General features: G+C 33.0%; 1 protein-coding gene across 3 annotated transcripts in view; it reads right to left on the bottom strand.

Annotated features, from left to right (window-relative positions):
* Positions 1-15411, bottom strand: part of LOC106666065 (endoplasmic reticulum aminopeptidase 1-like) — a 66056-nt gene extending 50645 nt beyond the window's left edge. The window contains exons 1-2 of one of the 3 annotated variants that reach the window (XM_024229636.1): positions 15176-15411; positions 9366-9480 (exon numbers count right to left, since the gene is read on the bottom strand). In XM_024229636.1, the coding sequence (XP_024085404.1) occupies positions 9366-9444 (79 nt within the window). In that variant the 5' untranslated portion in view covers positions 9445-9480; positions 15176-15411. The remainder of the gene's footprint in view (positions 1-9365; positions 9481-15175) is intronic. The other 2 variants (XM_024229635.1, XM_024229637.1) reach the window with 2 other exon arrangements.
* Positions 15412-16040: the final 629 nt, after the last annotated feature.

Genomic DNA, 16040 nt, shown 5'->3' with positions numbered 1-16040 from the left:
ACAATGCACTATATTTTTTTATTTAACAAATGTTAATGGTCCATGATCACTTAGATGAAATTCAGGCAAGAATATTTGAAAAAATTTCAAGTAAAAATTCTAGCTGCAAAAATAGACGTAGTCCCAAATTCCGCACATCTGTAATTGAATATAAACGGTTAATGAAACCGCATCCTATCGATCGGCCAGAAGTTCATCCCATTAAATCCCAGTGCAAACGTTGACCTAGACAACGAGGCTAGAGAAAATTGAATACCATTAATGAAGATTAAGAAGGGTCGGAACGAAGAGAGACGATTCATGATCATTCCCCTTCAATGATTATTTACAAAATGACAACAAACTTTCATCGAACTTCTAAAGTGAAAACTACAATGAAAACTACTGGCTCTCACTACAATGGCACACCTACAGTATGCAAATCAAACTTTTATTTAACCATCATCACTATGTTTCATACCTAATTATGTATTTACAATAATTCTACTCTTTCATTTCACTATAACTATGAATATCTAAACTATTCTGATGATTCCTATGTAAAATGGTGTTTTACGTTTCATCATACCTCCACTTCAATTAAATCAATCTGGACTCCTGGTCAATCTGAAAATGTGAATATTAACTAATAACTAATTTTACTATATTAATTATTGATATTGATAGAATGTTTTATTTGGTTGTTTGACCATAGAACATTTTAAAAATGATTTTTCATACTGCATACATTTTCAAAATAAAGTGTTAAGTTTTCTGTTCTATATTAAAATACGCCAAAACCCTTGACTGTTTATTCTAATTAGATAAATTAATTCAACATGGATCCAGTTAGCTATTAATCATGAGAAGTACGTCAAGTCTGCTTCCCTTTACTATTTGAATTTAATTGTCAAGAGTCCTACGCATTTTCAGCTAGGTGAATTCTAAAATTATATTCTCGGGACAATCCAATAACTACACAATATTTTAAATGACCGAAATAAAAAATAATAAAATGAACATTAAATAATCGTATATATTTAACTTCAGGGGCTGAGTGGTTAAGGCATCCGACTCGCATTAGCCAGTCTAGCAGTCCTAGATTCGAACCCGGCACAGCCCATGGCCTTTTAATTGATAATCATATGAAAAATGTATTTCAAAGTAGTTTGTATTTGAAAAAATGTATTGTAAAGATGTATTTGACCCCTTGACCGTAACAACGAACGGAACGATAACCCCTCTTCTATGACAGGAAAAAAAAATTTTAAATCAATAATTTTACATCCAGATTTTCTGATTGTGGTTTGACTAGGAAAATTATCAGGATTATAATCAGTTTGACTGACAATGATACAAGTAATTCTTTAAGCGTTTATACTTATTTTCTTACACATTTGAAAATGTTAGTGTTTGTTCTTTTTACGAAGTGCTTGTCGAGTTTGAAGTTGAGCTAAGTTTATAAGAGGTCCTGACGTAATTTAACTGCTTATAATGAATTCTATGTACAATTAATAAATCTTAAGACCTCCTCAAATGAAACGGTACAGCTCGAGCCGCAGGAGCCGTGGGGTAGCCAGGATCTGTTGGGGTGTCTCTATGGAAACAGAATCCAACCCTCCCCCTTCTTGCTAATTCTATATCCCTTTTAGCAATATTGAACGGTAGCCCTTTGCATCTGGCGTTGCGTCCCTCGTTTTCCGCCGCCTCGGGTTTAACAAAATTTCAAATCGATATGCAATGACAAATTATCAATTAGTCGATCCGTTAAACGGTTTTTCAATTACGGCCCGATCACGTCTTGCCCCTTCCAGCTCACTCGACTGGGAGTTCCCATCCCATGAATTAACATAATCTGTTTCATAATGAACCGTCCAGAATGAAGTGAAATCATACTGGGCGGTTCGCAAGTTGGTCAACGTTTTTCATCACCTAATAAATAAATGGTGACCCGTCTCTTCGCTTTATCCAAACACCAATGATGCCAATTTACTTGAAATTACTTTTTTCAAAATGTTATTATAGTAGAACTTACATGAATTTTATCAATAATGCATGATTAAAGATGATTATACAGGGTGTCTAGTGACGAAAATTTCAGGAGGTGTTTCTACTCACCATATGCAACAAAAAACTTCCTATAAACCCCTGTCCAAATCTCAACGGTAAAGAAGTAATTTAAGGCTTTTTTTTCGACTTAGGTTCACTAAATTGCTTATCAACTTCAGAATTACCGACTGTAGAAAAATCTGGGTTTTATATATATATATATATTATTATATTGTTTGTATATATCTGGTTTGTTTATATTGTATATATTTACTTAAGAAAATATATTTACATTGCAAAATTGATGGAAAGGTTCTGCATGAAAAATTCAGAAAGAACAAAAATGTTGAAATTTGGAATTTTTTGAAAATGTTGGAATGAAGTTACTGGGCGGTTCGCAAATTGGTCAAGATTGCAAAATTTTTGGGCCTTCCAGAAGCGCAATCAAAGAAGTTAGGTATACCGCTGGAAGCTAATGGACTGGGGCACTGTTAAGGGAATTTGCAAAGCTCCAGGAGTTTGTAGTTATTAACAGTTACCAATCCAACATTTTCAAAAAAATTCCAAATTTCAACATTTATATTATTTTATGCATTTTTCATGCAGAACTTTTCCATCAATTTTGCAATGTAAATAAGTTTTCTTACAGCAAACTTAAGGTTCTTTCAGGTGGCACAACCCAGATTTTTCTACAGTCAGTAATTCTGAAGTTGATAAGCAATTTAGTGGGCCTAAGTCGAAAAATAAAAAAGCCAAAAACCTGAAGTTACTTCTTTACCGTTGAGATTTGGACAGGGGTTTATAAGAAATTTTTGTTGCATATGGTGAGCAGAAACGACTCCTGAAATTTTCGACACTTTCGCCAGTCACCCTGTATAAAATATAAGTAATATAACAATAAATTGTGATTGGATTAATTTTCTTCACACTTTACTCTACAAAATATATCCTCAGAAACTTCCAAATACCCAGGAATCATGTAAATTAAGGTTTTTTTATCAAGATGTGATGGTATTATTAATAATAATCAACAATCCTATCAATAAAAATTTACTTGCCCAGCCAAGGATTATTTCGTTAAATTTAAGTACCAATAACTCGACAAGCTTTAATTATTCTGTCAGACTGTCAATTAAAAAAACAACGTAATATTGAAAATCGCAGTGACAACCCGAATATGTGAATGAATGTATTTATTTGCGTGAGTAATTAAGTTTATACGAACACGGTCTGTGTAATCACAGATTTGTTGAACCGGTTAAGGTCAACTCAGGATAGTGAATGAGTAATTTTTACTCTGTGTGAATGTATTTATTGGCGTGAATGAAAGTGAAAAACGTCTTGCTTGCCTCTGAACCATATGTTCACAAGTCGGTCAACGTTTTTCACCACCTAATAAATAACTGGTGGCCCTTTTTTTCGCTTTATCCAAACACTAGTGTTTCTAATTTACTTTAAATTACTTTTTCAAATGTAGAACTTTTATGAATTTTATCAACAGTGCATGAGTTTTAAAGGTGATTATATAAAATGTAAGTGATATAAGGATAATTGTGCCTTGTATTAATTTTATCGACACTATTATTTATAAAATATATCCTAAGAAACTTTCAAAAATCCAAGAATCATTGTAAATTTAGGTTCTTGTTATCAAAATTTGATGGCATCATTAATAATAATCAATAATCCTATTAATAAAATTTACTTGCGCAGCCAAGAATTATCTCGTCGAAATTAAGTGCCTATAACTCGACAAGGTTTAATTATTCTGTCAGACCGTCAATTTAAAAAAAAAAATCAACTGTCCCATATTCGTACGATATGTTTAATAGGCAATAATATTAAAATTAGTTTCGTGACGGAAATCATTCTGGGCCCATTCGAAATAAAACAAGCCGAGTCCCTGTTGATTACGGCCGATACGAAATTTATTACGTCTTTCAAGAGCATCTGGCTCGCTTCGTTTCTTATGTAACTGCAGCCTCTCGACTCTCAATGAAATGCAAGTGGGAAAGTAGGGCAGGGCCCGTGCGTACGACGCGTGTAGGCTAAGGAGTTATATTTTTTTCTGCTTTGTTTAAATTATATAAGCTCGCCAATATACGAATTTCGGAAAATCTACTGGAGACGAGAGGCCAAACTTAATTTTAACGTCAGAAGGCCCTTTGTCGTACTGCGGTACCTATTTGTGGATTTCCTCCCTTAAATTGTCACAAACACGTTTTGTTTTCAACTTCCACCTAGATGTTATGTTCTGACAGCCTTTGCTGCCGAGGGCGAAGTACCAAAATAAATTCCTGAACAATTTAAGATCATTAATACGGCCATTTTGGGTCATTAAATATTAATAATTACAACTTGGTCAAATTAACTTGGTAATATTCAAATATTTATTTAAAAGCTATAATAAAAATTAACATTGTTATAAATTGTAATTTTGATGTTGGACCTGTATTAGTTGTGTTTGTGTGGATTATCAAGTACCTCAGACACCAGAGGGTTATTTAGTTTTATGTTTATTTGCAGTGTGATAAGAGGTACTCGTCACTGGCGAAATATGAAAATGTGAAAAAACACGATGCCAACCAAATGTGCGTGTATGCATGTATTTATCTGCGTGAATGAGGGGGTATGTATCTTTGTGGAATATAGAGTTATAATTAGAGTTATATAACCCACAGACACACCAGTGATTGGTTTAACTGTTTATTATATATTCACATTTAATTTTATATATATTTACAGTGTGATAATAGCCTATAATTATCGGCGTAGTATTAAAAACCCTGGAGAGAATATGATTGTGTGAATGTATTTATTTGCGTGAGTCGTTAAATGAGTATAGACACCGGCTGCGTAACTACAGACTGGTTGAACCTGTTAAGATTAATTTAGGATATTTATATTCTATGAGTAATATTCACTCTGTGTGCATATATTTATTGGCGTGAATGAGTGAAAAACGCCTTGCGTAGGTATACGTTATAAATAATTTTAGCGTATTTGTAGGAGGGGAAAGTATATTTTAATTGACTTAGGACATTTTTATAATGTGTGGAATGGTTAAACCTCAAAAATAGTGGTAATAAAAAATACAATATACAAAATATACAAAACCTGAGGAACCGGCCCTACCAGCTATCTGGCCGGGAAGAAAAATTAGAGCTGTATATAATAACAATTTACTTTTATATACAAATTAACTCAATTTCAAACAGATTTATATTCTTGGAATATTGTAGCAGTTAATTCAGTGGTTTATGTTGGTATAAATATATTTTCAAAAATAGGAACGGGAAAAAAGACAAGAAACTGATAAATGCTGACTATGTGATAAAAAATTACAGGATCGTTATTTTCAGCAAAAAATTACAAGGCGGGGAACAGGACCAAAATCATTAATTAGCTGTCAGACTAATCCACCTAAATTGAAAGGGTCGGCGGTTTTCCAGAAAAGACAAGCCGCCCTCGCTGGCGAAAAACGACCCATGACTGGCCGACATCGATCAATTTGTTGAGTAAAGTTTTGGAATAATGGACGCGGTGTTAGCTAAGATTACTTTGTTAAAAGGAAAGGACTTGTTTTGAAGTTGCGACATCCGAGCCTGTAACTGTTCTTGTCTTCTGATCTAGATTACAAAAGTGTTTACGCTCTCTTACGACCCAGTGATACGCCTTACCCGATTTCATTTAAACCATAACAAACAATACGAGAAAGTTTAAAATTATATAAAAACTAAACGCTGAAATAATAATAATAATAATTTATCTGCAATATTTAAATAAACTAGAACTATTCAATACTCGATGAAAAGCATCAAACGAGAATGATATTCCAAACCAGGACCTAATCGAGGACCTAAGTCAAATTTGGGGATCTGCCTTCCCATTTCAAATTAAAAAACATCCGTAACCGGATTTTGAGAATAAAATCATAGTACGTCTGGATAATAATATTACTCGAAAATTTGGAGGTAACAAGAATAAAAGGCGTCATAACAAAATCCTACCGAAAACTCCTCGAAACTGTGATGTAGCGTCAAGCAAAATACAAGAATCAGTGGCGACCAGAAACCAAAACTGTCAGTGGCGACTGAAACCTTCACCGAAATTACCAGACTCAGCAATAACGATTTTTTATCAAAACAAAGCGTACTGCAGAACCTAACGGCTGCACGCTAAAAACATATTTGAAGTTGTGTGCATATTTATTATAAAAGAACCACCACAGCACAATATCTTCTTTCTCTCAACACGACACGCAAGAATGGCACACTTACGTAGAAAACAAACACTTTGAGATGTGAAGATGATCTCAATAAAGATCGAAACGTTGGCACGTTAAAGAAAATGTTTTTCTGAAACCTACATCACACCAGACCGCATCTCACGATTTCTGAATAAATATCTTCATATTTTAAACGTTAATCTAATTGTTACAAAATAATTTCACATAAAAACAATTTCATTAGATGATGTATCTTTCCTAAATTAACATGCATCCGTGCCACCTATACTATAACATCGATTTGAAAGCGAGAGTAATAAATGCAAAAAGGTTGCCAGATTATCCTTAATCTTGCTTAATAATCATATATTTAAAAGTACAGAATAAAAATTGGTATTATTTATTAAATCTAAATATTATAACTAAAATAACTTTATAAATTGTCAGATGCGAGTAAACTGTTGTACATAATTTTTAAATAATACACTCTTATTATTTATTATTGTTCTATCAATATACACACTCTCTTTAAAATTGTTCTCACTATTTTAACTACCTTCGCCTTAATAAAAAGAAGTACAATAGTTTCAAGATAATGTTTTCCCAATATTATTTTTAATATGAATATTTCTCTAAAACCCTGGCTTTATTCAAAATTATTTTTTGTATCAATTAATTGCTTGAGAATTCATTCTTTATAAAAGGTTACTGTCGTAAGCGTTTATTGCTACGTGTGTGGTGATTAGTGACCGTTAATCGATAATTATTCAGAAATCGTGAGATGCGGTCTGGTGTGATGTAAGTTTTAGAAAAACATTTTCTTTATTGTGCCAACGTTTCGATCTTTATTGAGATCATCTTCAGGGCCTGTTTACAAACATTGTTTACATTTAACAAATACATTTAGGATGAGAAAAAGTGAATTTATACAATGCAAAATATTTTTTTTAATTCAATCAAAGTATTTCTACACACTCAAAGTGTTTGTCTTCTGTGTAATTGTGCCATTTTTGCGTATAATTCTTCTTGTTCTCCTATAAAACAGCAATATCTCACTGGCACTATCAACACGACACGCATGATCTCAATAAAGATCGAAACGTTGGCACGATAAAGAAAATGTTTATAAAAACCTACATCACACCAGACCGCATCTCATGATTTCTGAATAATTGTTTATTGTTACGTTTATATTTAACCCTTTGCGATTTTCTTCTCAGACCGACATATTTTAAATTAAATTTCTTAAGATTCAACTAAATTAATATATCATCAAATCAAAAGAAGGAATCAAGAAAGAGTTTGATCAATAGTAATCTTAAGACCTCACGAAGATTCCTTAAACAACGATTTAACTATTGCAGGTCGATCGACTTCAACTGTATTGATCAATAGTGTTAATTTGAACAAACTATCAATAAAAAATTAGAAGAAAATGATTAATGTCAGTATTTTAGAACAAGATTTGGTGCTTTGTTTTCGTTCACTTCGAAGTAAATATTTTCAGACTATTTATTATTAGTTTTAGTAGTACATTTATAACTGTTCAAAGGTGATTATAGTAGAATGATTTCTTTTTTAAATACTCACTGAAAATGATGATGATGAAATGATCACGGATTTTAATGAAACTATTTTTTGGTGATACTGGTCACTGCGTTCTTGCTGTTGGTCTTAGGAGCCGGAAAAACAATATTAAAGAAATTTATTTTAATGTGGTTTTCTGCTTTTTTTGTGCCTATAATTCGCGAGTACTGCATACAAAAAGTTTTTAAAAATGAAATACGCTTCTAATAAAGTAGGCCAAAAACATTTTTGTTAGATTCGTTTAAATTATTCTTTCAAATGCTTAAATAAAAAATTTTATTACAATAAAAATATGCATTTTTGACTGGATTCGTCAGGGCAATTTTTTTCTACGTACAAATTCATAGCTTTCATCATTCATCACTTTTTCATAGATTTAAATTTTATATTATTATAATTAAGAAAAATAAGGATAAAACGAAAAAAAACCTCAAACATTTTCCTATATATCTCCAATTTTAATTTAATTTGAAATGTTAATTTGTTTTCAAATAAAAAATAAATAATAAAAAAAAAAATTTTGTGAACTTTACACTTTTTTTGTTCTTGAAGAAGGAAATATAAAACGGTTACAATATCAAGTTTTCTAATTATTTTTTACTGTAATGAATATGAAAAAAGCGGTTTTACTGTGCGAATTAATTACTATTTTGGTATTACTAAAAAAATCAAAAATTATTTTTCTTACTAATTAATTATTAGAATAAATTCTTTTTTTAACATACTGAAGTGGCTATTATTACTTTTAAATTTAAACCCAAATTAATTTATTTTCCTGTAAACGTGTTTAAATTTATTTTACCCAATTGTACTTTCTTTGTACTAGTCTGTTGGCAACTTTTTACCTCTATTAATAATTCACATATGGATACTAATGTGAACGATAATAAATTGATTCTAGAAAAATTTATTCTTTTTTGAACATAATGGCAAAAAAATAATTAATGTTTATTTTTCTTTTAATGTGAAGTTTTTACTAGTTTTTTAAATTATTTATAGCATTTAACAAAACCAAATTTTGATATAGTAGTAACGTGAAGGAAATCAGAGCTATGTTTGATTAATGAGGGTTTGTACGTACACATTAAACTTCAAACGTTCAATTAATTATCATGATCAACATAATCATTTATAACTTAGATTCCGACAAAATAACATTGATCGTTGCAGTTACAAGTTCTAAATGGCGTACAATAAATGTTTTAATTGACGTTGACTTTTGTGAATGAAGGTATGCCATTTCATAGGAATTCCACGAGAAACGTTCAACAACATGGACCTATGGCATTCCGGTAATTTCAATTGTTATTGTACTCTATTGTTTCTATTTCAAAGCGTTGTACCAAATTCATATCGGATCGTGGAAATTGTTACAACAATAAAACGAGAACAACATTTAAGTGTTAAATGGATTCAAATTGGATTTGCTCGAATGTCGCACTTTTTGTTCTTCGATTATACGAAAACTTAGTAGTTTTTTCAAGTTGGCTTACAGACGCAAAATGATGTTTAAACTGCTTACCAGGATGCACCAGTCCGTTTGGAGAATTCTTGTCCATGTCTTCCAGCTGAATGGATTCCGGCCTGGACGAAAGTGGCATCTTGAGGAACTCCCATGAAACCTCTCGCAAAGAAAACTGCGAAATAGAAAAATTTGTCATTAAATTATGAATTATATTCGTCCTGATTATTGCTTATAATAAATTGGAAATGTAAATTTTTTGAACAATCAAAGCCAAGTTGAACGTTTCACCTACGACTTGGTATAATTAATTAAGATTTAATGACTGTTTTTAATTATTGATGGTTATTTTGGGGGACCGCGGTAGCCGAGTGGTTAGCATGAGAGACTCTCACGCCGCGGTCGTGGGTTCGATTCCCACCGTCGCCTCTGGCCCTTTTTTCCCGATAACCCCCAATTTGAACACACAAGAATTCGTACTATGGCTAATATGCAAGATCATAACCGCACACCTCCCCCACTAATGGTAAAATTTGGTTCATCACATCAAATCTACAATGCACTTGAACGTTCCTGTTTCTGTTCGGGGCAAACAAATCACGATTACATTAAAGTTTGAAGTTCCACCTTAAACGCGCTTAGTGCTTAGTTTAAAAAACTGAGGATGATTACTTGACCATTCAAATTCAAGTTGGATGTTACACCATAACACCCGGTTTAAATCTAACTAGAACTCACCCCGAGCTCACACACGTATTCTATAACTCGGCTGATATTTTAGTATAAAATGCTTGTTTTCTCGTATAAAATGTGTGGTGTCTGTCAGGAGAAGAAAGCCATCAAACAATTATTCAAAGATGTTGCATAAATACATACGTTGATTAATGAGCTGGAGGATAGTTGAACCAGTCAATCAAAAAATAATATACATTAGAAACTCGATTTTGACACGAAGTACAACTAAAGAATTGGAACAACAGATGAACTTTGAATGTGGTTATACCATAGAATATCGGATGTTTATGAGAATGAAAAGTGGCCAATTTTAATTTTTCCTTCAAAACGTGGAAACGAAAATGGAAAGATTTCAAGCTATTTTGACGGAAACCTGAAGGGAAAAGTGATTCTTTCCTTTTTTCATACATATAATTATATTTTTACGTACATGCCCCACAGAAATAACATGTAAATACTTGTACATATTTATATGCATTATCATAGTTAATTATGAAAATATAAAGAAAAATTTCACATTTCTATTAATTAATAAAGAGATAGGTTTTTGACATTTAAAAAAAAACCTATTTCACAAGCATAACTCGAACGCAGTCACCTTGTTCCTGTCAGAGTTTGATGAACAACAACAAACTTGCATTAGTGCCCAATCTTGCAACAGTCTTGCAGCTTCCAGAGTCAGATAATGGATCAAGAAGTGATCCAGATTCTGAACAGAATATTTGTGAGATTGTAATTCCGTATGGACATTATATCTGGACCAATTCAAGAAAGAATTTAGGTAAGCTACTGTGTGACCCTTGCTGTGTAAAAGTAAATTCGATACTATCCTTAACCGTTGGGAAAAATTACCTTGTTTCCCCACCTTTAGGTGACATCCTTCAAGCCTTATTCCATTTCTTTACGGTCTCCTTAGAAAGGTTTTTTTTAATCAAAGATAGCGGATATTGTACCCTACCAGTAATTAAATGTCTTGGCAGTCTTTGCCATTTGAAAACTTCGCATCACTAGATACGCCCTAACCAAGACCAAAACCAATTATTTTCTCTCCTCATTAAGTCTCTTAGCTTATACCCTAATTTTTCACATTTGGCCATGATTATTTTAATTTTTATGAGCATGGCTTATACCGTAGAAATCCTTATAAATGATTACTTTTCTTTGATTCCCTACATGTCGTCTTTGGGTCTATTCATCCAAGTCAGGGACTTTAGAACTGGAAGCTTTTCAGGATGGTTATTTGATCAAAACAGCTAATCGTGAATCTCCTCATTCATAACAACATAACAAATGTGTATCTTGTGGATTGGACTTTGGTTTTTTTGCTGTTTCTAACAATTAACCCTTCGACATTGGGTATATTGTCCTAAAACGATTAGGTACATAGCAGCATTTACACTGTTAAGGCGCATTTTTTCTTTTATATTTTATCGTAAATTACGAAGTCTCCTCCCCCCCCCTTTTTTCTCTCTTAATTATATATTTTAATGTTTGATTTATGTTTGCATGCATTAAGTTTATTGTTATTTTACATATGTATCGGGGATAAATCTTTAATTTTGTTCAAATAATTGTTGATTACGACATCCCTAACGGATTAAGCGGACAAAACAAGAAAGGATTAGCCATTATCGCGGACCCTTGATCCAGAATGAGACGTCGAGAAGGCAATCTTGGAGCAACTTTGTAATACAGAACATCTATTTCCCGTACATCGGCCTATCGATTGCTATATCGATTTCGTCACGTCCCATCGTCGATCCCTATACCGTCAGGGACCACCGCCGAAAAGATCGGGGAATCTACTGTTTATACCGTGACGTCACCAGGCTGTGTTTTCTTTTGATCTTAATCTCATCTTTTTTTTCCTTCTTCGTAGTCGTTTCGTCTGGTTTTCTTCATCATCTGTGAATTCTTCATCATCTGCGCTTCTTCATCATCTGTGGCTTCTTCATCATTTGCGACTTCACATCTTCAATTTTCATACCTGCTTCGCCATTTCACTTCATACTTAAGTTTACTTTATTTTATTATTATTATTTTATTGCATGCAAGTTTATTCGTTAAGTTAATTTAATTCATAGTTAACGTGCACGTCTACATGAGTAATATTATTAAAGTCAATTTTCATTCATTTCTTTTCATTAAAATTTAATAATTTTTCATTTTGTTTCAATCTGGTCAATCGAATACCACGATCTGGTCAAATGATCGTAATTCAAGAAGTTGTTTAATTTTAATTTATATGTAGATCGATAGAAAATTCAATTCAAATCAATAGAAAAAGGTTTATTTTAATTTTATCTGATCTTGTTTTATGTTTTAAATCAAGTAAGAATATATTTATTTTTATATTTTATTATAACAATATATTCTGTCTATATGTATAAAACCATATTATTTGTAGTTTTACCCGTATACATGTGTGCATGCCATATATTCAAATTTTAGGTATTTTTAATTTTATTCAAAAGATAAAAGGGGAAAGGAGAGTTAAATATTCTGGATAACTCAATTTAATAACAATATATATTTAATTTATTCATCTTCTCTGAAATTAATTGAGATCTGGAAAATTAATCCCCACACTGAACCAGTGGGATATTGGGTAAGGAAATCGGTATTTCAAATTAACGAAAGTCCTTCCCCTCCAACATACACATTCATTCTATAACAAAAACCTAATCTAAGTACTCAAAATACTACTGAGGATCCACCTCTACAACTAATATCAAATTATGTACCTACTAAACCTAGCTGTACGTAAACTCGACGTCCTTCCATAATTCAAGTCAATAAATACGTTTGTACAGGTTAGACTCTTTCAAACCATACTTACAATCAATTATTGATATGTCGATGGTCTTCAAATCCTCACATATATATACGTAATTATTGATATTGGTTAATTAATAATTATTATAGTCTTTATTAACTATCAACTAGAAGAACACACGGTCGGTTACATCCATGATTGATATTGTTTTTTATTGCTTTTTTACGAGGGTTCGCAACAGCAGAGGTCATATCAACCCTCAGGATGCCGGTGTTTTTGAAAAGAAAAGCCCATTTGTCAGTATGTCGGGCTCGAATGCAGGGCCGCTGGATTCGAACCCGGGACCTTTAACTTACAGTGATGACCGCCGTGTCAACGCCTAAACCGTTGCGGCCACCGACGCCCCTCCCGATTGATATTGTAATCATTATTTTTATAGGTAAAACTTTTCTGGAAAACTTTTGACATGGCTTACAATCAGTCAATGATTATAATTTTATTTACATAAGAGGAGATAAATACAAGTGACTCGCATTAAAAAAAAAGATCTCTGACCCTTGAAAGAAGCCATCCGAGGCGGAAAATCTTAAAACGGTGAATAACGCACGCAAAAATTATCGGCTTTCCGCTATTCCAGTTCACCACATTTTATCGTCAGACTTAAAAACTTTGCCACCCTAGATCGAGTTTTTTTTGTCCAAAAAATAAAAAAATAAAGCACGTCGGCTCAGCTAAACGACACGAGATCGTGTCAATGCGAATATTTCGTGCACAGAAACTCATATTAAATCAATCAACTGCACTAGCGATTGGCCAATTTTCATACAGCAATTTATCAACTCGCCAGTTATTAAAATAAAAGATTGAGCTCTAAATGTTACACATATTTATTATAGGTACCTGTTTGATTTTTCTTTATTAAAAGCTTTGATCAAGATAAAGCAACTGCGTGTTTATAATTATTTTGATTTTTTACGAAATACCCAAACTTGATAATAACAGCATAGCCTGTGATAAGTTTGTAAAAACGATAGAATCGGATCAATCTGATTGTGCCTGGGTTTTGGGTTTAGCGTTCGCTGCGGCCATGGAAAGGACTCGTACCAGGCATCTCGTGCACGCGTGACCTGGCGGACCAGATCGCAGAGAAAGAATCTAGGGAAGCATAGCCGAAGTTAACGTTTAAGCCCGGAGGGGGAGAGGTCTTCAAACCCGGATCGATGTCGGATGCCGACCAACAGGTGACTCGGAATCGAATTATAAACCCGCCACACCGACTAATCTGTCAACATAAAAGGATCTTCTGTCTTTCTACCGGAATTATCTGTTTAGGAAATAAAAAACTTCTCCTTTTTTTAAGAAGATTTTAATTTTAAGTTAAAACTGCAGCTGAACTGGCAGAAAAGGCAGAAAACATCATATGAATAAATAATTCTACTTTTTTTATGTAAACTTTTGAAAAATTGCAATTATAAGTAAAGTCTTATACATAGCTGAGATTAAATTGAGAGAGAACTAAGGCCACACAGTATGAAAAATATGAATAAAGACTAAAAAATAAAAAATACTGAACGACAAGAGTTGTTTGGCAGTTTTTCGTAACAACCTTTATTGAATCTTGTTTTCATACTTTCAATATTTTAAAAAAATCCAATTTATATTTGTTAAAGAAGATTTTCTCGTGCAATAAGATATTCCTCAAAATATAATTACATTTATTTAAATAATCATTTCACTGTCATAATAACAAAATGTTATTCTCTCTATATTCCAGTTTACAAAAATAGCTTCATCATAATTTATTGAATGTTAATTATTAATTAATAATTAACACGAAACTAAGCTTATTATTGTGTAAAAAGTGCGGTGAGAGTACTTAATATAGTCGGTCATTCATCAGGTTTGAATTTTAATTAATTAAAACTCCATTGAAAAAATTTTATAAAATTGATATAAAAAGAAAGATTTGAAGATTTAGTATTTATTAGAGAAGTGTATGATAGAATAGCATGAACTAGTTTAACAATAAAATAACGGTAATAAAATACAAGCACAGTAGAAAAGTGGCAGTACCCAAAGCCGGTTTTGAAAATGGTTTTGCTTAGAGATGGTAAAAATTAAATTTTTAAAATTCTAAAAAAAAGCCTCAGCACAAACAAGGAAAAAAGGACACAAGCATGCTCTCAAACAATAAAACTGGTCGAGGTGGTTGCGCAAGAAGGCGCACGGGATCGACAGGAGTGACGGGACGGTCGTGCCGGTTTTTGCCGGGTTCCGACTTTGAAGGGGCTGCCTCCCCCCTCCTTGGAGTAAGCCAAAATTGGGGACTTAAGAGTTCAAAGTTGGGTGTCATACTGACCTTTCTCCGTTAGTGTCAGGATGAAGGCTGGAGGCGGCTGGGGCCCCACCACGGGCTTCAATGGGCTTAGAGGGGGACTTCGTCAGTTTAGTGGGGGTAGTTCGCCCCCTCTACCGAATCGTCTCGCCCCCAACAACCCCACGCAATTCAATTCGATCTCTACTTAATTTCGTATTAAAACGCATCGGCTAATTACCGTCCCGTCTTCATCTATGAACTGAATAAAAATCGTCTTTGCAAAAAAAATCTGATAGAGCATTTTGCATGTTTATGAGTTAGAAAAACGTATAATTACTTCTTGGTAAATTATTGTCATGCAGATCGGATCGTTCCAGAATTCGTCATTTCATGTTGTTCGATCTCGTTCTTGTCCACATCGTATTGTCCCACCTGAAAACAACACATTTGAACGGCAGAAAAAATTTAGTAAAATCATTGTTGACCATTTTATAGCTTGTAAAATAGAGCTAAGTTCCTTAGGGGAAACAACTACGCAGCAGCAATAAACCGCTTAACTTAATAAACCGTCATATCCAAGGGTTACCAAAAGTGAAACGGCCGTCGCCAGATCTCCGCGAGCTGAATCGACAATGATCTGACCACCGTCCCAGAATATCTGATGATGTTCTTTCTTTAATTATTGTTCAACACGGCTGTTTATATTATTTATTACACTATAGTACTAGTGTAACTGTTAATAACAACATATTTTATCTCCATTGTTAATATTAGAATCATTTTTTGTCAGGCGTCTCCATTAAATAGAGCAGTGGAATAACCAATAAAACAGCAACCTATAAAATAAAAAAACATGGTAATATAGCCTGGAGGTTCTACCTCGCATCAATATTGCAGGCTTTCCACC

Source organism: Cimex lectularius, unplaced genomic scaffold (genome assembly GCF_000648675.2).
Source record: "Cimex lectularius strain Harlan isolate CLEC.00 unplaced genomic scaffold, Clec_2.1 scaffold5, whole genome shotgun sequence".
Taxonomy (NCBI): domain Eukaryota; kingdom Metazoa; phylum Arthropoda; class Insecta; order Hemiptera; family Cimicidae; genus Cimex; species Cimex lectularius.
The sequence above is the reverse complement of the archived record's forward strand: the minus strand, read 5'-3'. Positions and strand labels throughout refer to the sequence as shown.